This window comes from Lobosporangium transversale (assembly GCF_002105155.1).
Source record: "Lobosporangium transversale strain NRRL 3116 chromosome Unknown BCR41scaffold_36, whole genome shotgun sequence".
NCBI classification, from domain to species: Eukaryota; Fungi; Mortierellomycota; class Mortierellomycetes; order Mortierellales; family Mortierellaceae; genus Lobosporangium; species Lobosporangium transversale.
In genome coordinates this window covers 413,764-437,407 of record NW_019029014.1, presented here as the reverse complement: position 1 = coordinate 437,407, position 23,644 = coordinate 413,764, and the positions used below count along the sequence as shown (strand labels likewise).

Sequence of the window (23,644 nt, the reverse complement as noted above, 5' to 3'; positions counted from 1 at the left end):
CTTGGCATCATTTTGAAATAATTTTGTCAAGAGTAAAAACAGAGAAAAACAAACAAGGATTTTTTTTTTTTTTTTGAAGTGTATTGTACAAAGCTCTATCTTTAAAAAAAAAGCCTCCCACCATCATGATAGAAAGCAAGAAACTAGCTACTCAATGAGAAAAAAAAGCAAAATATGTCTTTTTTAAAAAAAAGAATCGAGATGCATATGACGGCAAACAAATGAGATGGATTGACATAAATTACAGGACAGCCTCCTTGCCAAAGGCCCAGATACCAGCCAACACAGCACAAACACCTCCAGCTGATCCGGCCGCACGAAGACCAGCTAGAATAGAGAAGGTAAAGTATAAAAAGGAAAGAAACATAGGTTAGAAGAAAAAAAAAAAAAAAAAAAAAAAAAGTTTCCTAAAATGGGCAAGGAGATCAAGATATCAAAGAAACTGGAGTGAAGAGGATAGAAGACAGAGGAAGAGTGTAAATTCTTCTGCGTGTATGCATTCTATACCTGTAGACTTGAAAATAGCGCCAGTGAGAGCACCAGCTGCAATGGAATTGAGGGGATCATGAGTACCACGGGTTTTGCCGATAACACCGTTGATTCCATTATACATCAAAGCCAACACACCGGCCGAGTTTCCAATAAAGGGGCCACGACGGGTCATTGAGTTCAAAACGGTGTTGAGACGAATCTTGAATGCTGGGCTAGGTGATGACCGGAGACCCTCATAAAAACCAAAAGCACCTCCCAAGCTCAGTCCTTTTTTTAAGGGAAAAAAAAGGTCATGGTGTTTATATTAGTGGAAATGCAACTAAGAACTTGGCAATACCGAAATGAGTGCTTTTGTAGGCTAGAAAGGAATAAAAACAAGTATTTTTTGAACTTACCAGTGATATAAGTGAGGCCAGTACCGTAAGTGAGATCATCAGACCATCCTCTGCTGGGCAAGAGACCGCCTTGAGAGGTAGGGAGGACTTCATCGCCATCTAGGTTGAGATAGTCAAGACCCCCACCGAGGCCAGCAAGTGGATGCAGGCGAGCGGGATCATAAGCAGTGTTAAGGAAGGCACTGACAGTGTCGTTGGGGTTGAAATCCTCCTGGCTAGCATAGATAGGAGCGAAGCTATCCTCTTCCTCGATGTTGGTGGTATGGTGAGAGGACATGATGTTGAGATACAAAAATGGGGGTTCGCTTTTGAAAAAGAGTGATCAAATTTTTCCTGATTGCCTGTTCTCACTTTCTGCCTGTCTCTAAATTACTTTGCTTGTCCTGGAGAGTTGAATCCACTTATGAGTCTAGATGTGTCTTCTCAATGAGACTGTAGAGAAAGAATGGTAGAAGTGAAGAAAGATGCAATCAAAACTAATCGGAAAGGCCAGCTTTGAATGTCTGTGGTTATTTGAGTTTTAGTGTAGTGACTAACCTTTGGGGCCTTCTCGCTTTTGGTATATTTTCTTTTATGACTGTCTTTATTAACGGCTTATCCTTCCTTTTGCTGCACGATTCCTTTTTTTTGCAATATATTCAGTTTCCATAAACGCAATGCATTTAACTTCCCCGTCAACTCACGGTTCACTGTTCTCTTCAGAAAGTTATTATACCTCCGGTGTGCCGGTCCGCTTGTCCTCCATTTTTACAATTAATTATTATTACATGTCTCCTCTTTTATTTGCTCATCCTTTCATTCTACTTTAACTCCATCCACTAAACAGATCAATTGTAAGATAGCATTTCATAATGTCGAGCACAAATGGGTCAAACCCCGTAAACTCCGCAGACAGGTCACAGCTCGAAGTAGCAGCACCTGCCCAACCTGCACCTGCCCAACCTGCACCTGTCCTTGCACCTACATCCACAGAAGGAGATACTAGCACATCACGGGCACCTAAATTCAACCTTGCACTTCCAAGTGCATCGCAACCGGATATCAGTAAGCTAAAAAGGATCAACAAATACGACTTTTTTATTTTTATTTTTATTTTTATTCTCTTTTCTTTATTGCATTGCCTGTCAGCGTATCCAGATCACTAAAAAAAAAGCATGCCCTCCTTCTCCTCATATAATAAAAGTCCGCGCCAACCAAAAAGATGCCTATTATCAACAGATCTTAAAGGATCAAGTCAAGGATGCTTTTCGAGAGATATTTGGAAACCGCACGCAACACAAATACCAAACCGAAGTCGAAGTATTCTCAGATCTGTGCTATTACTCTTTAACGACGCTTCTTGGAACACAGACTTTGGGCGAGGAATATTGCGATATTATGCAGATCAACAGTTCCACTGGTACTTTTCCTTCACTGGCTGTAGGTCTCATGTTGCTTCATAAAGATAATGAAGAGTGCAGAGACAAAGATCTGTAGTAGGCACCTTCTTATGTAAGATAGTTCTAATATGCATTTTTTTTTTTTTTTTTGACGATCAGCGTCGATCGGCTCTTATCTTTTGGCACGTGCTTATTCCATACATCTACTCCAAAGGGACTCAAGAGCTTCGAAGACGCACGCGACCTCAACAACAGCAGCATCACCAAAGACACGTAGTAGGACATCGCCTAGATGCGACTTTACCAGATTCATCAGAGTTGGAAAAGAAGAAAGAACCATCTGCTATGATGACCCGGCTCAAGACTGTACTTCACGATTGGCTCCCAACTTTACAAAATTTATTCAAAACCCATGGATACTCAGCTCATTTGGCAGTGTTTTACTTCTTTGGTGCATACTACAGTTTTTCAAAGCGCATTACTGGGATCCGATACATCTTTAATCGAAAGTTGTCACCTGGAGAGGAGCGATCCGGTTATGAAGTCCTGGGAGTCTTGATTGTGATCCAACTCGTGATTCAGTTCTTCCAATGGCGGAGACGAATTGCTGCAGAAGCTCAAGAAAAAGCTGCAGCTGCAGCTCTTGCTTCAAAAAATGCTACCGGCTCTACTGCTGCTACTGTACAAGCACAAAACCAATTAGAAGAGGAAGAAGAAAATGACGACTTCACACAGACAACATCAGAGATCAATGTCCGGAAATGTACACTATGTCTCGACCCTCGGACAAATACGACAGCAACTCCCTGTGGACATTTGTTTTGTTGGACTTGTATTCGTGAATGGTGTCAAAACAAGGTAAAAAAAAGAAAAAACTAAGGCTTTTTTTAAAAATCACGTTTAGCACAATTTATACGATGATTGATATGAGAACAATAATCTAATTTTCCTTTTATTTTTTACCTTTATTACTTGGATTAATAACTATCAGCCTGAGTGTCCTTTATGCCGTCAGCATGTACAATTGTCGGCGCTATTGCCGATCTACACCAAATTATATTGAATCAAGAAGCTTTGTTAAATTGTTTCATATCCATGGAAAAAAGATAATCACTAATAAAAAAAAGTGGATATTTCATTACTATTTTTATTATTTCCTCTTCAGCCCTATACTATGCTTTGACATCTCGTGATGGCGTCAACTCTAACTTCCTTCGCGCAACTGAGGAAGGCCATGTCAGGTATTTATGTCCATTGGATTACCAGAATATGATGAATACAGTAGAACAATAGAAGATACCATAGGTGCAATGGTAAACGAGGTACAAGTCTACATAAAAAAGAAAGCTAAGAAGGGAAAGATCCATCTCAAGACCCCAGGTCAAAAAATCTAGGAAGAGAAGGCGCTAACTAATAAATTGGCATTATAGCAGGCCTCTAACCAATCTTTCCTTCTCTTCTCGTTTCCAAACTTTAAGCAGATGTGAGAAGGGCCGTTTTTTTAAAAGGCAAGAACGTGTATATGATCAATTATGACTAGTCATTGACTATACTGTGGACAGATCCTTTACCTCAAGAGCTTAAGAGGAGCATCTATCGATCTTTACATCTGTTACACATTCCATTTCCCCTTGCCGAAATTTGTTTAAAATTACATGTCGCCCATGTTGTACATGTACATGGGTTGTTTGTATTGCCACATTCCTCAACGGGAACATTTGGAGCTGCATGCGCATCATCAGGCAGCGGTAAAAGCATCAGAAAGAAAGAAAAAGGATCTGTGCAAGCATACTGTACATACACACATCTACACAAAGCAGGGTTACACCTTAGGACCCTTGAATAAGGAGCAACCATTCTCATTTCGACAGTTTAGGAGAAATCAAAAAAGGGGAAAATTCATATTCAGTAATGTAAATACAACATAATATTTGCATACTACTGTATATATTGTTCCAAGATAAGAGAAGTTTACTTCCATCTCTATTAACAATTGAGTCAAATTTTAGAAAGGATATACTTTGCTTAGTCTAGTCTGATCTAGCCAAAGTTGGTTCCCTGTTGACATATATTGAAGACAATGATCATAAGTAAGCATGACCAAGTTCGGAAAAAAGGAAAATTGGTCTTGAGATATTTTAATTAGCAATTTAAAAAAAAAAAAAATCATCCTTGATGTTTTGCCATTGAAGATTTGAGGAAGTTGTATGGTTTGATTAAGCATAGGGAAAAAAGGAAAGAGTTGCAAAATGTACAAGACGCAATTACCACGCTATGCATGTATGCAGGGCGGCTGGACGTCCATTTAGTTTTTGTCCCACCGAATCAATTTTTCCGAACTGAATGATCTGTCCATGCAGTCCCCCAGTGTTGAGGAATATCCACATGTCATGCACTTCTTGACTTTCAGCCTGCAATCTCCCCAATAAAGTGTAAAACAAGCCTTTCTATTAGGCTAGCCACTGCATTCATGCGGCATGATTTTTGGGGGGAAGGGGGCTTGGCAAATCAGCCTTCTTTTACGTCTCCAGGCAAATAATAGGAAGATGCCGACCTTTGAAATCACGGAATTGGCGAAGAATGTTTTGATTCATGCTTATATTCCATTTCTGTTTGTTCGCACTCCAACCATATTACAAGAAGCAATTGCTTTTTTTTTCTTTAAAAAAAAAAGCATTGAAACTATCAAAGCAAATAATGAATATTTTTGTCATTTTCAACATTGAACGACCATAGTTACTGTGGCCTACTTGAAATGAACTCGATAACCATCAAATCGAGCTGAGGAACATTTCTTTCTTCCTATTATATTTTCATTCATCATGAACCAATTTATTATTTCTTTTTTACCCTCTGGCGCCTGATAAGTCTGTGCACCAGGAGAAAGAAAGAGAGGGTTTGGTTAGAAAAGGAGAAATGTTTACATTATGACTCTATGACTCGGACCCCCATCATTAAATTGAATTTGTAGAGCTGTAATTATATATAATACATCATGCATCTAGATATTGATCGCTTGCCAATGATTTTTCTTTGATGATAAAGTGCGCTGTTCCTGAATCTGTTGAACTTTTTCCTGTTGTCGTTACCTGCCCCAATCAGATCAGCCACATGCAAAAAGGAAAAAATTATGATTCCGTCGCCAAATCAAAGTTTTATTTCATATTGTGGTGAGAACCACTTCTCTAACCAGGGGTAAAAAGTAGTCTATTGTCTTGTCTTGTCTTGAAATTAAACAATGAAGCACACTAACGCGTTGTCCTCTACCACGTTCCGTCCGTTCTAGGAAGCTTTTCTTTCTTCGATGCAATCATATAAAAACCCAGACATGTCCCTCTTTTTCTTCCTTTCTTTTTGTTGCTGTTATTCATCAAATCTTCACATCTCTCCCTCTCCTATTACTCCTCTAGTAAATCTCCTCCACAAAGAAATCACTGCCTTTTTTTTTAGGCTCACATACTAGAGAATATGAAGGCCATCTCCCTCTTCAGTAGCGTCCTCATCGCTACTTCAACTCTTCTCTCAGTTCTTACACCGGCTTCTGCACATATTGCGATGTCATACCCTCGTGGTCAGGCTGGTCCCTGGACTGATGATCTCCGCAACACTGTTCATGCTTGGATCGGTTATGAAGGCAAAAAATTTCCCTGTGGAGGTTACAAGAAGGGACCTGTGACGAAACTCAATGCTGGTCAAACCATTGGCGTTGAATTCTGGACATTTGGAATGCCATATGACAAATTCCCTCCTCCCAGTAACGTGAAGCCTGCACGTCATGGAGGGGGGGCTTGTGAGTTCTCATTGTCGTACGATGGTGGAAAAACCTGGAAAGTCATTGGACAGTATACAGAGACTTGCCCCGACATCTACTACAGATGGCCAGTTCAGATTCCCCACAACGCGCCCTCATGCAAAGATTCCAACAAATGTCTATTCGCAATGTCATGGACTGCTTACCGGATCAACCAGGTAATTTTTTTGAGGAAAATATAACAATAATAATAATACAAGGAAAAAAGAAGAATTAACATTTCCTTTTTATTTTTTATAATCATTTAGTTCTATCATCATTGTGCTAATGTTGAGATCAGAGGCGTCAGCGGCGGTAAGCTTCCTACCCTGGACATGACAGTTGTCAATGTTCGTCAGCGCGGACAAAAACAGGATACTCATGCCGATGGTGATGGTGGTCGTGAGAGAGGCCCTGGTCCTAAGCGGGAGGAAGTGAAGCGAAATACTAGTGGATTTTATGCCTTTGGTGGAGGGGCTGGTGACAAGGGTATCGACCTCGGCTTGGACAAAGTATAAGGAAAAAAAAAAAAAAAAAAAAAAAAAAAAAAAAACTGGTGCACTGTTGCTGGTCCAACATGACATCCCCTTACGTCTCCTCTTGACCTACCATAGTAGAGACCCTTCCTCCTCTACACATTCCTCCATTCCCCAGTTATAGACTCATAGATCTTATATTTGTATACATATCTTATTTACATAGTTCGCTTGCATGTATTTGTACATATTAAAGAATTTTAACTTTCAGGCACTAAACTGTGGCTATTTGTCTTGCATTCATTTCTTTTAAATTGAAATTTGTGCAACATGGTATTACATGGCAATGATGGCATCCACAATGAGAAAAAGGGCGTAGATTGCAGAAATATGCAAAGAGTGCTTTCCTCTTTCCCTTTGTCTGCTTTTTCGTTCAGCAAGACATCTTGAATAATATCGTATATTTATTCACATCCTCCGGTTTTGTGTAAGCAGCTTCAGGGATAGGAGTTGACCTGGGAAGGATTCAGATGCCTTCAAAACTGCTAAGAATCGACGAGCTGCTATCTCCCTCCTCACAGGGCAGAAAACCAGGCCCGGAAAAACGCCCTCCTCTTTTATTTCGAGGGCTTGAGGATTTTTCAGATTTGTGATTCAGTGAAGTGTCATAACTGCATGATATTCAAGGTAGAATTTCTTGACTCCTGGAGGCTAGAGAGGGGGCTCTGGGCTCTGGCCTGTAGGGCCGCGTCGAGACCGGACCTCATCAGTTCCTGACTAAGCTTTGTATCTGAAGCCCATGGTTAGCATACTCACTATCCGGTATAAACAATGCTCGGCCGATATATTGACGAATCTCCGGTATTATAAATTCGTCCAAAGAGTTAAAGAAATATTTGCGGGATGGGGGATCAGAAAAGCGAAGCATTGTAGCGGTGCCCTGGAAGAGTGCGCAGAACAAGGCTTGGACTTAGTGAGGAGGAGGTATGCTGACATTTTTTTGTCGTTGAGGCTGTGGTTATAGTAGTCAAAGGAGAAATTTAAAGAGTTGACCTGGCATTATGATCAATATAGATGGGTCGCCATTCTGTTGAAACTTGATATGAAACATATAACACGAATTCATAGGCGCTGCCGCAGCATTTAAACCTTTCCTTGTGATTTCCCAAATTATCTGCAAACTTAGTCGTTAAAACTCCATATTCCCCTATCCAACGACTCGCTCCAAGCCTTGCAGCCAGGCCACCAAAAAATGGTATATTTTAATATATATAATAACAATAATGGATCATAATTGCGTGTCTCGTATAACACATGTGCATGGACTGTACAGCTTCAGATACGCACAATCACTGCGCTGATCCCTTGACCAGCATGCTGGAGCAGCCTATCAGTGGCGGATACATAGAACTAGCTCAACATCAGTTGAGCACAGCCAAATGAAACCCAAATCAACCCCTATCCTTCAACTCTTCTTCATTCTTCACTTTCCCTTACCATCCACTTTTTCACTTCATAACCTCCTTCAGTCATGATGGACGAAGACACAGCTCAGTACTTAAAACCGGCGCCTACTCATAACATTGCGCTCAAAGCTTGGGTTAACTTCTGATGAATTGGATATGAGCTAGCCTTATGCTCTCTGGAATGGTATCTTGGAGGGTTCGAGGTGATCAGACAAACCGGAAAGAAAAGACGGTTTCTGACGGATCCCAAAACTTTCACAAGGATAAAAACATATTATAATGTAGATCATAACTAATGCCTAGGTTTTCTGGGAAACATCGAATACTCTGAAGATTTATGTTGCTTCCAATTCAACGGTATTCTGACGGCTACATCTCTTTTGAAGGACGTCTGGAAGCCTCATAAGGTGTGAAATACTGTTGAAGATGGTAAATTTCAAAAAAAAGGCGTGAATGCACCCATAAGAGCTAGTGGTTTCAACTGAAAATATTTTTGTAAAAAAAATTAGCACCCTTTTCTTCGTGGCCTATATACTTTTCGTATTTTACTGCGCTGGCGCAGTTCATGTTCCTCTCCTTTGTTCCTTTGACAACAACACGATCTTCTAAACCTAACTTTGCTCAAAACTCTATTTCACAGCTCTAAAGACCCGGTTAGATCTTTAGTGCTAGAGTCATCATGAACGCAGAGCAAACCGAGTATTTGAAATCAATACCTACTTGTGAAATTACGCTAAAGGCTTGGACCGACTTCTCTGATGAGTTGAATATGGCCCGGCTTTATGGCCTTTAGAATGGTGTCTTGGAGCGATTGAGGCAATCAAACGAGTCGGTAAAAATGAACGTGTTCTAACGGCTGTCAAAAACCTCCTCACAAGAACGAAAGGACATCATGAAGGAGGTTGTAATCAAGGCAGGATACTATCATTTGCCGCCATTATTGCGTACTATGAGTAACCCTATTTCAGGTACTAAAAGAAGATCATCTTCATTTAAAATAAGCATTTGTTGAATTTGCAGTCAACTATCTGCGAAAACGAGCTCGTTGCTGCTGCTACGCAGGCAGTTTCAAGTAGAACTAGGATGTAAAAGAGGAGAGCGCCTCAAAAACAAATTGCCATTAACCCCAGAAAACGTTCAGATTTGCAGCAGAATTTACTCTGTTCCTTCAGATGCATTTTACTAAACATGATTAGCATTACCTGCAACTTCCACCACTACTCTGCTATTTAATGTTTGGTTCCTCTTCTTACTTTGCATTATATCCTATTGCGCTGCCAATACCGCTGCTAATGTTGTCCAAAGCCATAGCTGCGACAAATGCTGGAAGAAGGCATGTATTAAACTTTAATTACGTTCCACCAATCTTCGATTATCTCCAGTTTGCGTTTCATTTTATGCTAAAGACCTTTTCTCATTGTCTATCATAATCTATGGTCACAGCTCCTTTTAGTGTATCCAAGGACTCAAAGGCAACCACTCTAGCTCCTCATATCGACCCCGAGGCATTCGAAAAGTAGGAGTATGATGTAGATGGAGTGAATATTGGAGCCTTTTCTTGGAAGTCAAGTGCCAATCAGCACGCGTTGTTAATGATATAACTACGAAGCTGGCTTCCAAGAGCACAAACAACTTCTTGTAGATTGGCACTTGTTTATATATCATACTGATGATCTCATGGAACGAGCGCCATGTTACTAACAAGTATAATTTGTAGGGCAATTAACTATATTGGGACACCGAATTCAAGCTTAAAGGTCTGGACTCAGCCGTATACAACAACATTAAGGAGGGGTGTGAACGAGAATGAAAAGTGTTGACGGCTGAGACAGCCATGTTTTTCTTGAATTTGGACCGCGAAATGAGGTTGACTGAGAAGATAAGGTCAAGGAACATCATACACTTCTTCAGAGTCAATGGAATCCTGAGGATTAAATATCTTTTAAGGAAGTAAATTATTTTGACTGGAAGTGTGTCATGTTAGATATGTTTTTTGATATCGTTAGTTTTCTTTCTATTAAATGATTAGAAAACAAAAGAACTAAAAAGGCTTTTGAAAGGATTCTCAAGGAGCACATTACTTGTCTGCTATAGAGAACACTACGTCCATTCGTCTCTTCATCCCTTCTATATTCACAATCTAGACTTTTTTCCTGTTTGCAATATTCTTACGGATTTTTTTTTTTTTTTTTTTTCCCTTTATTATTGCTGATCAATGTTGTGGGTGGTTTAGGCTCTGATATTTCTAAAGAAAATCCGTTACAGTAGAGTTTGGTGATCGAGCTGGATTGAAAAATGACTGTTTGCCTCTACCTCTGACTCTATCTCTGCCTCTGCCATTTGCTTTTTTTGTTGTTGTTGTTGCGTTCTGTCTCTAGTTTCTTCGAATTGCTTATGAGAACCAACGATGTCCACAGGCTTTGTTACAACAGATGTAGAACAATGTCATCTTCATTTCTGCTCCGCCCTGAGCCTGGAAAAACACTGCTTCCTCGTGTCCACATTTTGCGCATCTCGTCCTAGTTCGTGGCTGGGATATGTACCCCCCGTTTGGATAGGAAAGCGTTAAAATACTCTATCCTTGAACAATATGCAAAACGACGTGTCAAACAAAAAGAAAACAAAGGTTACCAATGTTGGATCGGTGCTCAAATCCTGAACGAGAAGAGTTTGTTCACTATCAGAAAATCCCAAGTTCATCATTTTCAATGTTAGAACAAAAGAGTGAATCCTTTTTTTTTTTTTTTTTTTCCTCCTTGACAACACGCTAGTTTTTTTTTTTTTTTTTTTTTTTTTTTTTAGCTGCTAAGTGTATATTGACATTACGCTGGTGCATGAAGAATTTCATTCCTGTAAACACAATTATTGTCAGCCTTCTCCTGGTAGTCACAATTCCTGCAAGCGAACATCAAACTCCTGCTTCGGACATCTGGATTTGATCTATCTTCTCTCGGGTACAACAAGTTGTTGCTTTTAAACCAATCGAGCAATAAGAATTAAAATAGAAAAGTAAATAAAAATGACCAGATCTCTTCATATTGACCAATTATTTTACTTCATCTAAAACCTTACCATTCTGAACAGTAAATGAAGGAAGGCATTATAAGATAAAATAAAATAAAACAATGAGATGTATAAATGCAACAGCAAAGTGGATGAATTAGTTTCTCAAAGGAGAAAAGAATTGATCCGCGCAGCTTGAAACTTGAAACGCATTGGATGCATCTGAATCTTATTTATATACGTCTGTACTCACGTGATTAACCCGATAAAGAAAAAGATCTTGCGAGGGCAATGTTCAAGAATTTTGACCTCTCAACAAGAGGCGAAGTGTATAGTTGTCAATAGACGGTAACAACTAAACCCAAAGGGCAGTTTAATCGAGAGAGAAGAGAAGTAATCAATCAATCCCTACTGCGTACATGTAGGAGGAATGTGTATAACTTCGTTATAATAAAGTTTATCGGCTCGCAAGGCATTTTTTTTAACCCAAATATATATTGGGGTAAAAGGGAAGAAGATTGATCTGTGAGGAAAAAGAAAATAAAACAAAGGAAGGAACAAATAAGGGGCATTGGCCATCATGAAAAATGGACAGACAAGGGGTGGTGCGCTTGTTTTTATTCATCAATCAGATGGATTCTCATTAAGACCTCACTGTATCTTCTGCGATACGACATCGATCTGAGATTCCTTTCTGTCTGGTAAAGGGTAGAATAGTAAATCATTCCGCAGGTGCAAGATATATTTATATATCCATGTGTGGAATGCCAAGGGGTTCAGGCTGTGGACACGGCGGAGTTCTTGTTCAACGGATAAATGGCTTGTCCGCCACTACAAAAGAAAAATTATTTTTGCAAATTGGTAAGCTAAAATACTGAAATATTAATTGTCAACAGATTACTTGGACTCCACTTGCTGGTCTTTTTCCACAAAAAGATACTATCCTAAGAAATCTCATCAACATCATTGTCGGCATCACCTCATTCCACTTTCATTACTTTGTTTCTTTTTTTAACACCCTTCATTCTCCTTTCATCTCTTTCTTTCTTTCTTCCTTCTTTTCCCTTCCTCAAACAACCCTATTCTCATAACAATACACTTCTCTTAGTTTGTTTCGCTTGTTGGATTAGGAACTATGGACATTCTCACTTCACCACATGTTCCGCCATCACTTATCGGAGCTCTGACGCTCTACCCGCTGTTGTTCACTATCCTTGGCAGACTACGGTGGGTCAAGAACATTCTGCCTCCCAAGGCTGATACACAAAAGCACTACCATTTGTACAACAAGATTGTTGCCTCTGTACATTCAACCATCATGACCTTCACTGGCCTTTATCTCCTCTTGACCGTAGACTGGACCAAGAACGACCTCTCGACTTACAAGACCCCATTGACACCCTTTTTAGTTGGATTGGAACTTGGTTATCTTACACAAGATACAGCATTTGAGTTTTATCAACGTATACGTTTCGGTGTGGGGAGCAATTTGATTCTATTTCATCATATCTCTGTCATTCTTGGATCTGTCTATTATCTGTATGCACTCACGATCGACAATCCAGGACCCTACTTCATCGGAATGCTCTCCCTTATGAACATGAGCACGCCAATCCTGCACTTCCGTTGGGTTCTTCAGAGTCGAGGTCGTACATTTAACAATTCAAAATTGAAGCGTTTTATTGACACAGCTTTGTTGGTGACTTACTTTTGGTGCAGAATCTTTGGGAACTGGTGGATGGGTGTTGCAATTGGCGCAAAGTTGGGCATGTCCTGGTACCAGGCTCCTTTTCACATCGGCAAGAAATATACAATCACTACAACTACCATGTTTCTTATGAATGTCGCTTGGTGGCTCATCCTTGCTAAACAGTGGTTGCGTTCTGTCAACCTCTTTTACTTTTCAAAACCAGTTTCCAAGAAGATAGAATAGACGAAAAAAAGAAGGCTCCACTCCCATTTGTTATAATTTGTTCCGTATCCTTAATAAAATTTGCTATTTTTACTAACTTGTAAATACATATACATGTATATAATAATAAACACGTATCACGTGGACTACGGACATTTAGGGTGCGTGGGAATTTTGGAGACGAAACACCATTTGGCCATAAGTTTCCCCACTTTACATTTTTTTTCTCACCCTCCACTGCCTTCCCCTCTCTCTCTTTCTGTCCATTGTGTATTTTATTTCTCCACTCTCTCTCTTCTCTTCTGGCAATCAGTTCCATCCACTTACACATCATGTCTGCCTTCATGCTGTCTGCTAACAGAGCAGCGCTTCGCATGCGCTGGGGAACATCTGTCAACCCAATTTCAAGGACTCCTTTCCGTTGGTACACTACAGAAATTGGTACTCTTTCCCTTTCTCCTTTACATTAATGTCTCAGGCTATCCAGGGGGGATCTTTGCGTTTGTCATGGCGATCAGCCTAATGACATTCGACATCTGATGTCTGTTCATCAGCTCTAATTCCACAATGCATAATGCACGCCTAATGGTTTTTTTTTTTTTACATCTCATTCCGAACATTAGAGCGCAAGCCTTTATTTGACAAGATCCTCATTGCCAACCGGTATGTTGAACGCATTGTTTGGTTGTCTTTTGTTTATCTGATCCAAATATATTTAACACTTTAGAAGGAAAGCCGTATAGGTCAAGAACTGACCCGCATGCTCACTTTTTTAACTTGTTTGATCTGTTTTTTGTTCTTTAGTGGTGAAATCGCTTGCAGAATCATGAAAACTGCTAAAAAGCTTGGAATCAAGACAGTTGCAGTCTTCAGCGATGCTGACAGGAATGCTCTTCATGTTAAAATGGTAAAAAATTCTCACGACCCCCTATCTTTCTCTCAATTGCTTTTTTTTTTCTTTCTCGGAAAAAAAATAATATTAATAATAATAAACAATGGAATCCTCAATACTTCGATTTCTCACTTTTTTTTTTTCTTCTCGCTTATTTAGGCGGATGAGGCCTACAATATCGGACCAGCGCCTTCTGCCGAGAGCTATTTGAAGGTTGATAAAATTATTGAGATTGCAAGAAAAAGTGGAGCACAGGTACTGGTTTTTTTTTTTTTTTTTTTTTTTTCGTACGCTACTTAAAATAAAAGTCAAATCATAAAAGAGCTTATTGACACTTTATACACTTAACCAATCCACCTCCACATTTCATTTGATTTTTGTACATCCGATGAATCTCATACACAACCACAACCCCTATTTTTTTTGTATGCATATATTCCATAACACTATGTAGGCCATCCATCCTGGCTATGGTTTCTTGTCCGAGAACCCTGGATTTGCGGATCGCCTAGCCCAAGAGAAGATCACCTTCATTGGACCCCCTGCCAGTGCCATGACCTCCATGGGATCAAAGAGCGAGTCCAAATTCATTATGGAAGCTGCCAAGGTCCCCGTTGTCCCTGGATACCACGGCGATAACCAGGATGTTGCTTTCCTGAAGGCCGAAGCAGACAAGATCGGATACCCTGTCTTGATCAAAGCTATCAAGGGTGGTGGAGGAAAGGGTATGCGTATCGTCGAGACCCCTGAAGATTTCGAGATCATGTTAGAAAGCTCAAGACGTGAGGCCATGAAGTCATTTAGTGATGATAAGGTGTAAGTTGATGAAAGGTCAACATTTTTTTTTCTTTTCTTTATTTTTTTCCTTTTCTTTTGCTTTCATATAGTTTGATTGTTTATATGTATTAATTCTTCAATGTCAACTGTCCCATTTTTTGATTTTTAGTCTCATTGAAAAATACTTGGTCACTCCTCGTCACGTTGAAGTCCAAGTATTTGCAGATACCCTCGGAAATGCCGTCTACCTCTTTGAGCGCGATTGCAGTGTTCAGCGAAGACATCAAAAGATTCTTGAGGAGGCTCCTGCTGTAGGTCCATATTGTGGAAGGGGAAAAAACTATCTCCCCCTAAATGGGTTATGGGTATGCATTGTATCATTGGCGATGGAGAAGAAACATCACCCTAAAGAGAAACCTTCCTTGCTTTGTCTTTTTTTAGCCTGGTCTTTCAGAAGAGCTTAGACGTGAGCTGGGTGAGAAGGCTGTGGCTGCAGCCAAGGCCGTCAACTATGTCGGTGCAGGGACAGTCGAGTTCATCATGGATAACACAGATCAAAAATTCTACTTTATGGAGATGAATACACGTCTTCAGGTTGAGCATCCTATCACAGAGATGATTACAAACACCGATCTTGTTCAGTGGCAGCTCGAGATCGCTGCCGGAAACAGGTTGCCCAAGCTTCAGGAAGACCTCAAGAAGGACGGCTGGGCTTTCGAAGCTCGTATTTATGCTGAGAACCCTGCCAACAACTTCTTGCCCGATGTCGGTCCTCTGTTGCATGTCAAGACTCCTGATGCTTCTGAGAGTGTGCGTCTGGAAACTGGCTTTGTGCAAGGAGATGAGATTTCGGTTCACTACGACCCCATGATTGCCAAATTGGTTGTCCATGGTGAAAACAGAACTGCTGCCCTTCGTATCTTAAGAAAGGCCTTGAGCGAGTATGAGGTTGTAGGACTGAACACCAACATTGAGTTCTTGAAGACCCTTGCTGCTCATCCTGCATTCATTGCTGGAGATGTTGAGACTGGATTCATCAAGAAATACGAGAGCGATATGTTCAAGCCGGCTCCTCCCCTTGATCCTGCCACAGTCGCTCAGGCCTCGTTGTCTATGGTGCTGAGGGATTTAGAGGCTTCAAAGCAGGCTGCCTTGGCTGCTGAGGACGCAACCTCACCATTTACTCTCAACTCTGGATTGCGCTTAAATCAACTGAGCGAGCAGAACTTGGCATTCAAACTCGAGGATCAGGATGTAAAAGTCGCTGTCGAGTTCAACAGAGATGGAACCTACAATGTTCGTGTACAGACTCCCAACAAGACCACAGTCTTTAATAAGGTCATGGCCAAGTTAGCCGGTGAGAGTAGTATCCTTGCCGAGATTGAGAATCGTCGTTACAAGACCAGTATTGTTCAGGAAGGTGATCAGGTCGTAGTCTTTGCAGAGGAGGGCAAGGTCACATTGGATATTCCTCAGCCCAAATTCTTGACAGTTGGCAAGGAGGAGAAGGCTGGAAGTTTACGCACACCCATGCCCTGCAAGATTTCACAAGTCATGTGCAAACCTGGCGATAAGGTCATCAAGGGTCAGAATTTGGTCATTTTGGAAGCTATGAAGATGGAGGTAATGATTTTTTTACTGTTAGTGTTTTCTTTTGTGTTTTTTTTGCTTTTCTTCCTTTTTGCTTGAATATCTAACAAACCTTCCAAATCTTTTTTATATCTCTCGAAAATTCAGCATGTCATCAAGTCGCCTATTGACGGTGTTATCTCTCATGTGTACTTCAACGTTGGTGAAATGGTTGCAGAGAACAAGTCACTTATTGCATTCGAAGAAGCTGAAGGCGCCAAGGAGGCATAACTATGAAAAAGAGTCGAGTTTTGAGTACGTACATACTATGTGATTTAGATAAAACTTGGGAAATCATCGATCTAGAATTTGGAACTTCGTAATAAACAACACAACGCATAAGTATATATACAAAGGTAGTTTTTCCTTTATTCATGCAAGTCCTTTTTTGTCCTTTTTTGTCCTCATCGACATGTTTTTCATTCATGCGCTGCACCTGAGTGCATGTTTCCCTTTCACGATTTGGGCTGCTGGGCTGAGATAATGAAGAGGCCCCTATTTTGAGAGAGTGACCACTCCGCGGGACTCTACGCAGGGCGGAGCCTTTGGCTATGTCCAAACAAAAAAAAAAAAAAAAAAAAAAAGACCACAGTAAATAGAACAATGTCCATTAGCAGCGCGATCTTGATCAAATGACGAAAAGAAATAAAGAATAAGGCTTCGCCCAAGTCTTGACATAAAAGGACAGTGAAAATCATAAAATGGATTTTCTTTTTTTTTTTTTTTGTTTCTTCTCTCTTTAATAGAATCATTGACGAACTAGCCCCTTGTTGTTACTTGATATACATATACATATACACACACAAAAATATGCTTCCACAACACAAAAAGCTAATGCTCCGCAACAGGTGGAGCCTTGTACTCGCAAGCAGTTTGATGGTTGCAACTTTCTTGCACCACGTCAACGCACATGTGACAATGATATATCCATTACCAAGAGGACATCCTGCAAACCCAAACGCGTAAGTGAAATGATAGGAAATAATTTCTTTTTGCTCAACTTTTCTGATCCTTTATCAATGAGTCCGTGATATTTTGACTGAACCTCTTTACTGTTACTATCATATTTAAAAACAAAACCATCCGTTAGAGAGTTCCTAGATCATGATTGTACCAATGCACCTTTGTACGATGGGTGTGCTGGTGGCAGGAAAATATTTCCCTGTGGAAACTACCCTCCAGACAAACAAATCACTCAAACGTTTGAGGCAGGTCAGATTGTCAACGTTCGTTTTGCTAGTTCTGAGTTTGGGTTGCCTGGACAACCAACTCCGTTGCCAACATCGGATCAGGCACGCCACTCAGGAGGATTGTGTGAGTTTAGTTTAAGTTATGATCAAGGAAAGACTTTCGGAGTCTTTGCACGGTACCACAAATCCTGTCCCGACCTGCTTTATGAATGGCCTGTCAAGCTACCAGATAACTTGCCTTCCTGTGATAACTGTATCTTTGGTAAATTAAAAAGGCGAAAAAAGCAAACCAAAGCATGATTACAATATGGTTTATAAATGTGAGACAATTATTTGTGATTAATTTTCGCTTTGCCCTCCCCTTTCCTTTTCCATGTCTTTTTTTTTTTTGCCCTTCGTCACGTCAGCATGGAGTTGGACTGGTGCTGTGGGAGCGGTACCAGAGTACTATATGAGCTGTGCTGACATCAAGATTACAGGAAAAGTTCCACAAGGTGGTCTACCCCCTGAAGTTGCCAGTACATCATTGCGGCTAGCAAACATGCCAGGATACCCGTACGACTATTATCCTGGAGATGGGTTCGGGAATATGAAGGGTACTGGGCCGAGCCCTGAGGAACTCGATGCGAACATGAGAGGCGCTACTGGAGGACCAGATCCCAATTCACCACCTTTGCAAAGGAGGAGAAGAAGTTTGGACAGTAAAAATAGAGGGGTGGACAGGCGGGATGGAAGGCGTGCTATATAATAAAACAAATATGATGAATAACTGTCTTAACGATTCCCTTTTTTAAATAAAAGCTTGAATTCAACGATAAAAAAAAACTACATGAATGAAACAGATAATGAATGATACTCTAAAAAACGCCCATCCCTCATTTAGACTAGAACTTTGTCATCAATGAAGTCAAAGCCTTTTCTTAATTTTTGTGTAAATTAGCATTTTTAAAAAAAAAAAAAAAAAAAAAAAAAATGGCAACGTTCATTAGCTTAATGTCAATACACTCCAATCCCGGAAAATGAATGCTTTCGTTTTAAGCGCCCGTTGAAATGAAAGGAGAAGTCTTACCCACATGGCACATGGCTGCAGAGGAAATAAAGCAACTTTGCTTTATTGTGTTTCTGTTTGAGAAGCATCATTTTGATTGGATTAGGATTGAGTGAATTGGATTGATGGACAATCATGAACTTCGTACTGTCGTTTATCAAGTTTTGTTGCACTCATTTAAGGCTTGGGTCCGGAGCAAACTCCTTATGCAACACATTTTTTATCCTTGCTTTTCTCAGTCAATTGATAAGAACACTGTCAGGAATAGCCAGAACAGTAAAATGCCCATTCACAATCTATTTGTGTATGTACCTGTTTACACTATATTTTCGCGCAATCATCTTAATCTTCTTTTAGGGCATTATTTGGTGGTACCATGTATGTTTTGTGTGTGCTCATGCCTCTGGGTGCGTGAATAACGACTGAAGAAAGAAAGGCAAGAAAAACCAAAATCTCTCTTGTGACTCAACTCAGACAGGGTGTTGTTTATATCTTCGTATCATCGTTAAAAAAAAAAAAAGAAAAGAAAAGAAAAAGAAAAAGGAAAAGAAAAACGGGCAATGAGAACAGTGAGCTGTTGGTAACGCATGGTTTCTCTCTCTTTTTGTCTCATTCGCCTCATTTTATTCATTCCAATGCATTAGGAGCCTCAATTCCAAATTTTTATGTTTGCCACCGCCACCAACTTTTGATGCTACACACCTTACGCGTCTTTTTTTTTTTTTTTTTTTTTTTTTTTTCCTGCTGCGCATAGCTCATCGCACTTCAATCATAGTTTAGCAAGGAGATTTCTCAACCAACCAATGTCGTTCACTATCGAAGCAGTCCTGGATACTAAGGAGCCCAATGTAATCGAGTTCCTTGGTCCACCCAGCACAGTTATCCAACATGAAATCACTGGAACTCTCCGCCTAAGCGTTCAAAAAGCTATTCAGCTAAAACAATTACTAGTGGCCTTTGTTGGAGCAGGTATCATAAAATGAATGACAATATGTAGGGGTCAATGATGGAACAATCGTAGGATCGTAATATAATGGGGAAAGAGGAACAAGAAAAGAGAAAACTTAGCAGGGTGTCGTCGATTTTTCCCACTTTAAACGATCACAATAATAGCTTTCATTACCTACAGTACAACCATGGTAACGATGAAGAGTGAAGCTGTTACGATCTCACGCTCAGAATTCAACGTCATCAGCGCAACGACTCCCTATCTGCCAGGTGAATACTCTTTTCCATTTCGAATTACCCTTCCAGGCGACCTTGCCAGTTCAGCTGCAGGTTCCAAACTCAAATCAGGCGCTGTTGTCTGGGGATACGAATTAGTGACCCTTGCAGTGCCCACAGGGCTATTTGCTCGACGGAAAGTTCAAAGGCAGCCTCTTTATCTCAAACGAGTCCACGTCCCACCTTCGGATACGTCCAATGTTCGATATGGCGCCAGGCGTCCAGGAAATTTTGAATGTTCAATATATGCTCCCAAATTTATTAGCTGCCAGGAAACAACAGTCCGTCTGAGCATCTACTTGCATCCGTTTCACCAAACATATGGAGTGAAAGAGATCCTTGCGCATATCATTCAAATAGAGAAAGTGACTTTTAATGCAAAGAAGATCACTGATTCTGTGCGACGCATGCGTCAAAGGCAAGTTTGTTTTTAAAGTATCTAATGTGCCGCCAGCTTCCTCTCTCCAACAGAAAAAAAATAAACTTATTCACCATTGCATACAATGAATAGCCATTCAACGATTATAGAGACCACCTCACCATCAATGGATATACTCCGCAGCGATAGCGAAAGTGAAGTTCAGGTCGATACCGATACTGCTAGAGTACTGAGCAAACAAGTGACAGTTCAAAATCCAGATCAAGAGGAATTCACGACCGCATGGGGTCGAGAGGTTGCGATTGAATTAGATTTGGAGCTTAAAACAAGCGAGCTACTGCCAAGTGAATCTTTAGATTGGATCAAAATCAGTCATGGGATCCGCTTTACTATTGTGTTTGCAGATTCTACGATCCGTCCATTAGTAGTCATGGCACCCTTCCAGATCGGCAATATACTAGAGGAATTGTGGTCATTCCAGCCTGCACCTGAGGGTGTGACGCCTCCAGATTATGGAACAGAGGATGACCATTCAACTCTCCTAGACTCAAATACGACTCGCATGAGCATGAGTACCCGACAACAACTCTATCGTGAAGTATATCCGGAACGGGAGCCCATTGTCCCAGACCTTGCAGATGATTTACCGCCAGATTATAACTATGAGGGCGAACGACTTATAGCAGCCACAGCACCTTTTCCTGATAAACTCACCTTGTAGGAAGAGTGCAGATTGTTCCTTTTTATACATAAAAAAACATTATAAATCTGTAAGACAATTAGTCGATCCTTTCGCACCACGCGATATTGTAATCTTTTTCTAGTTTTGTGATACGTGTAAGTTTCCACGCATTATTAATGTTCCTGCCAAAAAAAAAAAAAAAAAAAAAAAAAGGGGAAGCTCGGGAGCATAAATCCACCTCACGCGAGGGACAATTAAAGTCTTGCCGAGGTGGGAACAAAGTTTTTGCTTACATTGTATATATATACATGTACAGTTGTTGGCGAAGCAAGATAACTCCGCATTAAAAAAAAAAAAAAAGAAAAAGAAAACAGTTACACATGCAGGAGCTCTCTTTTTTTGCATCATAAACCCATGATGGAGACTCCCATTAAATGTTATCCATCTGACCCGAAGCTCTGACTAAACTAAAGCCAAAAGCCGCTTCAACGTCCTCTGGCAAAATGTACAAATATATCTTTTTACCCTGCCACATCATCTAAGCCAGATAGAGTTTTTTTCTTTTCCTTTTGTAACATGCGAAGCTTGTACTGTATATACTGCGGAAACAATTTAAAGATGGCAGCTGTGTTTGTCCTCCTGACAGGCTTTCTTGGTAATGAATACATGTTTTTATATCGATCGTCATCTTACCTGCCTGCTTGGTCTGTAACAGAAGGACCTAGAAAAATATTGCCAAGTTGGGCTGAGCTCCTTTTTTAAAAAAAGGGATGGGAGGCGTAGGAGGCGTATGCCAATTAAGTCATGGTGCATGATGATCATCTCTGTTCTTTGTCCGAAGGAGGTAAAGTTATTTGTGATTCAAGTATCAAGGACAATCAACTTGGATGCCCACCAATCCTTCAAGACTCAAAGAGTGAAAAAAAAAAAAAAAAAAAAAAAAAAAAAGCAATGTAAAATTGGGTTGGAGAGTACAATGTATTTGTCAGACGAAAGTATTAAAAAAAAAAAAAAAAAAAAAAATTTGAAGAGCAGTATTGGAACGATTAGTTTGAATTTTTTTTGCCACTTTATGCCTTCGCCCACTTGAAGTAAACTTACTACTGTGCAGATAAAATACAAAAAGGGATAATTGAACTGCTTTTGGCCCGCGGTCGATTTACTAAAAGACAGTATAAAAAGGAGCATTTCTTTCTCTTTTCCCTATCGTTTCTCACAGCATATTCTATTCCTATTATACCCATTCTTAATTTCCTCACACATTTCTGAAGTTCATTACGCCCCCTTAACCATCCACATACATTTATCATCCATTCTTTGCACGTATATAATTCAACATGGGTTTCACTTTTGATATCATTCTCAATACCGAACAGCCCTTCATTGTTGAGCTTGATACAAAGAGCCAGTTGCAAACGTTAACTGGCGATATCGTGCTCCAATTGGATAGCCCTGAGAAGTTCAAAGTGGCAAAGGTGGACATCCATGGACACAGTATGTTATTTATTTATTCATGGAATAAATTTATGGTGATATGAAATAGAGATCCAATATTTATTCTTAATCTTTATAATTTAACGCCTTGTAATAGTTGGAGTGGCATTAAATATCGATACCAAGCCTGTAATTGTCCATGAGCGCCTTGTAGGATCCACATTCGATTTGATTGCAGCCAATGATACTGAAGGGCATGGCACAATCAGAGTTCCAGAGTCAGGCACACAATATCTTCCTTTCCGTATTGACCTACCACATCCTGATGTCCTTCCCCCAACCCTAATCAACAAACTGGATACTCACTACATTGACTGGAAATATGAGATCCATGCAACTTTGCAACGCGACTCTATCTTTTCATCCACACGAATTGTAAAGCATGACTTGATCCTTCGTCGACCCATCCCTACTACTGTTGGTGCTTCTGAAGATCAATCAAGCACACCATTGTTGACAGCGTCCACAGATTTACCAAAACAGTTCCGGTGCAAGGTGACAATACCTTCACGAATTTCATTGAATCAAGAGAAGCTTCGTGCCACAGTCGATATGAAGGCTCGTCACAAGTCTTTTATGATCAAGGAAATCGACATTGCTGTTGTTCAGACAGAAGATATCAACTATACTACCAAACGAGGTCATCCTAATGTCGAGAATGCGTAAGTTGTTTCTAAGCATTTTTTTTTCTCACTTCCTTCTACCCTTGCTATTCTTTTTGTTCCTAGTGTTGTTCAAAGCAGCCGCTAACATTAATAATCTCTTTACAAAAAAAAATAAAAATAAAAATTAGTCAGGAGCCAGGAGCTTCATGCACTGTGAAAGGCTCTAGACTGGTTTCTTCGATCAAAAAGGTCGAAAATGAGGATTTTGATCTGGACTTTGGTCGGAAAAAGCCCCTTGAACTAGATATCCGCCTAGACAATTTCCAATTGATTCCTTCAGAACATAGCCTCGATTGGCTGAATATTTCACATATTGTCCGCTTCACTGTTTACTTTATGGATGTGAATCTCCCTCCTAATACTTTGGAGATGCCTCTCATAGTGGATCATGAAGGCGTCTCGGCTGAAACAATTACATCTTTAAAGTCAGGAGCAGAAGCAAGAGCAGCAACGGAAGCAGGAGCAGAAGCAGAAGCAGCAGGAGTAACGACAACAGTCAAAAATAAGTCAGTTACGCGCCGACTCATTGATTCGCTCGATATTTTTGGATCTAGATCTGGATCTGGGTCAGATAGTCACTCTGATAGAGAGTCAACACCAGAAGCAGATTAAATAAAGTTAATATTCTGTTTTGTTAACCTGCATAAATATACTTATATTCAGAGGGGACAATATGTGAAAGAACATAACGGTCGTGAAATATGGATCACCTTTAAAGTCAACTTTATAACTGAGCCAAGGTGTGTGTGCT

General features: G+C 40.2%; 8 protein-coding genes across 8 annotated transcripts; 6 read left to right on the top strand and 2 right to left on the bottom strand.

The window, feature by feature from the left end:
• Nucleotides 1-75: 75 nt before the first annotated feature.
• Nucleotides 76-1,418, bottom strand: BCR41DRAFT_381742 (Tim17/Tim22/Tim23/Pmp24 family-domain-containing protein). Its single transcript, XM_022027324.1, has 3 exons — nt 888-1,418; nt 508-759; nt 76-327 (listed from the first exon to the last, which is right to left on the bottom strand). The coding sequence occupies exons 1-3, from the start codon at nt 1,162-1,164 to the stop codon at nt 242-244; spliced, it is 615 nt and encodes a 204-aa protein (XP_021878642.1). The 5' UTR covers nt 1,165-1,418; the 3' UTR covers nt 76-241.
• Nucleotides 1,419-1,567: 149 nt separating this feature from the next.
• On the top strand, nt 1,568-3,378 carry BCR41DRAFT_325969 (Pex12 amino terminal region-domain-containing protein). The gene is made up of 4 exons (XM_022021601.1): nt 1,568-1,931; nt 2,071-2,306; nt 2,426-3,124; nt 3,258-3,378. The coding sequence occupies exons 1-4, from the start codon at nt 1,739-1,741 to the stop codon at nt 3,327-3,329; spliced, it is 1,200 nt and encodes a 399-aa protein (XP_021878641.1). The 5' UTR covers nt 1,568-1,738; the 3' UTR covers nt 3,330-3,378.
• Nucleotides 3,379-5,634: 2,256 nt separating this feature from the next.
• On the top strand, nt 5,635-6,574 carry BCR41DRAFT_388560 (hypothetical protein; the record flags this gene model as incomplete). Its single annotated transcript, XM_022028016.1, has 2 exons — nt 5,635-6,235; nt 6,326-6,574. The coding sequence occupies exons 1-2, from the start codon at nt 5,735-5,737 to the stop codon at nt 6,572-6,574; spliced, it is 750 nt and encodes a 249-aa protein (XP_021878640.1). The 5' UTR covers nt 5,635-5,734.
• A 3,620-nt stretch (nt 6,575-10,194) lies between these two features.
• BCR41DRAFT_339752 (hypothetical protein) lies at nt 10,195-11,306 on the bottom strand. The gene is made up of 4 exons (XM_022022174.1): nt 11,071-11,306; nt 10,825-10,968; nt 10,630-10,675; nt 10,195-10,528 (listed from the first exon to the last, which is right to left on the bottom strand). Exons 1-4 carry the CDS (start codon nt 11,097-11,099, stop codon nt 10,391-10,393), a joined length of 357 nt encoding a protein of 118 aa, XP_021878639.1. The 5' UTR covers nt 11,100-11,306; the 3' UTR covers nt 10,195-10,390.
• Nucleotides 11,307-11,886: 580 nt separating this feature from the next.
• BCR41DRAFT_359154 (TLC domain-domain-containing protein) lies at nt 11,887-13,007 on the top strand (the record flags this gene model as incomplete). The annotated part of the gene is made up of 1 exon (XM_022025181.1): nt 11,887-13,007. A coding segment is annotated over exon 1 (793 nt), but the record flags the coding sequence as incomplete, so codon positions are not given.
• Nucleotides 13,008-13,115: 108 nt separating this feature from the next.
• Nucleotides 13,116-16,568, top strand: BCR41DRAFT_359151 (carbamoyl-phosphate synthase L chain, ATP binding domain-domain-containing protein). Its single transcript, XM_022025180.1, has 8 exons — nt 13,116-13,354; nt 13,537-13,576; nt 13,718-13,820; nt 13,965-14,060; nt 14,260-14,621; nt 14,752-14,893; nt 15,024-16,205; nt 16,320-16,568. Exons 1-8 carry the CDS (start codon nt 13,246-13,248, stop codon nt 16,440-16,442), a joined length of 2,157 nt encoding a protein of 718 aa, XP_021878637.1. The 5' UTR covers nt 13,116-13,245; the 3' UTR covers nt 16,443-16,568.
• Nucleotides 16,569-16,946: 378 nt separating this feature from the next.
• On the top strand, nt 16,947-18,270 carry BCR41DRAFT_144220 (hypothetical protein). Its single transcript, XM_022019554.1, has 3 exons — nt 16,947-17,173; nt 17,302-17,663; nt 17,809-18,270. The coding sequence occupies exons 1-3, from the start codon at nt 17,022-17,024 to the stop codon at nt 18,147-18,149; spliced, it is 855 nt and encodes a 284-aa protein (XP_021878636.1). The 5' UTR covers nt 16,947-17,021; the 3' UTR covers nt 18,150-18,270.
• Nucleotides 18,271-21,768: 3,498 nt separating this feature from the next.
• Nucleotides 21,769-23,531, top strand: BCR41DRAFT_359139 (hypothetical protein). Its single transcript, XM_022025179.1, has 3 exons — nt 21,769-22,228; nt 22,326-22,890; nt 23,022-23,531. Exons 1-3 carry the CDS (start codon nt 22,072-22,074, stop codon nt 23,503-23,505), a joined length of 1,206 nt encoding a protein of 401 aa, XP_021878635.1. The 5' UTR covers nt 21,769-22,071; the 3' UTR covers nt 23,506-23,531.
• The last annotated feature ends 113 nt before the right edge of the window (nt 23,532-23,644 follow it).

Excerpts from the sequence above, each read along its gene's own strand:
- BCR41DRAFT_144220 (XM_022019554.1), top strand. The coding sequence starts at position 17,022 with ATGCTTCCACAACACAAAAAGCTAATGCTCCGCAACAGGTGGAGCCTT. Across the intron at positions 17,174-17,301 it reads CATCCTGCAAACCCAAACGC|AGAGTTCCTAGATCATGATT; the intron begins GTAAGTGAAATG and ends ACCATCCGTTAG. Across the intron at positions 17,664-17,808 it reads CTGTGATAACTGTATCTTTG|CATGGAGTTGGACTGGTGCT; the intron begins GTAAATTAAAAA and ends TCGTCACGTCAG.
- BCR41DRAFT_339752 (XM_022022174.1), bottom strand. The coding sequence starts at position 11,099 with ATGCCTTCCTTCATTTACTGTTCAGAATG. Across the intron at positions 10,969-11,070 it reads TTCATTTACTGTTCAGAATG|CAACAACTTGTTGTACCCGA; the intron begins GTAAGGTTTTAG and ends TTGGTTTAAAAG. Across the intron at positions 10,676-10,824 it reads GAAATTCTTCATGCACCAGC|TGAACAAACTCTTCTCGTTC; the intron begins GTAATGTCAATA and ends ATTTTCTGATAG.
- BCR41DRAFT_359139 (XM_022025179.1), top strand. The coding sequence starts at position 22,072 with ATGGGTTTCACTTTTGATATCATTCTCAATACCGAACAGCCCTTCATT. Across the intron at positions 22,229-22,325 it reads GGTGGACATCCATGGACACA|TTGGAGTGGCATTAAATATC; the intron begins GTATGTTATTTA and ends GCCTTGTAATAG. Across the intron at positions 22,891-23,021 it reads CATCCTAATGTCGAGAATGC|TCAGGAGCCAGGAGCTTCAT; the intron begins GTAAGTTGTTTC and ends AATAAAAATTAG.
- BCR41DRAFT_359151 (XM_022025180.1), top strand. The coding sequence starts at position 13,246 with ATGTCTGCCTTCATGCTGTCTGCTAACAGAGCAGCGCTTCGCATGCGC. Across the intron at positions 13,821-13,964 it reads ATGCTCTTCATGTTAAAATG|GCGGATGAGGCCTACAATAT; the intron begins GTAAAAAATTCT and ends TCGCTTATTTAG. Across the intron at positions 14,622-14,751 it reads TCATTTAGTGATGATAAGGT|TCTCATTGAAAAATACTTGG; the intron begins GTAAGTTGATGA and ends TTTGATTTTTAG.
- BCR41DRAFT_325969 (XM_022021601.1), top strand. The coding sequence starts at position 1,739 with ATGTCGAGCACAAATGGGTCAAACCCCGTAAACTCCGCAGACAGGTCA. Across the intron at positions 1,932-2,070 it reads TGCATCGCAACCGGATATCA|TCCGCGCCAACCAAAAAGAT; the intron begins GTAAGCTAAAAA and ends ATATAATAAAAG. Across the intron at positions 2,307-2,425 it reads GTACTTTTCCTTCACTGGCT|CGTCGATCGGCTCTTATCTT; the intron begins GTAGGTCTCATG and ends TTTGACGATCAG.
- BCR41DRAFT_381742 (XM_022027324.1), bottom strand. The coding sequence starts at position 1,164 with ATGTCCTCTCACCATACCACCAACATCGAGGAAGAGGATAGCTTCGCT. Across the intron at positions 760-887 it reads TGGCCTCACTTATATCACTG|GACTGAGCTTGGGAGGTGCT; the intron begins GTAAGTTCAAAA and ends CCTTAAAAAAAG. Across the intron at positions 328-507 it reads CGCTATTTTCAAGTCTACAG|CTGGTCTTCGTGCGGCCGGA; the intron begins GTATAGAATGCA and ends TCTCTATTCTAG.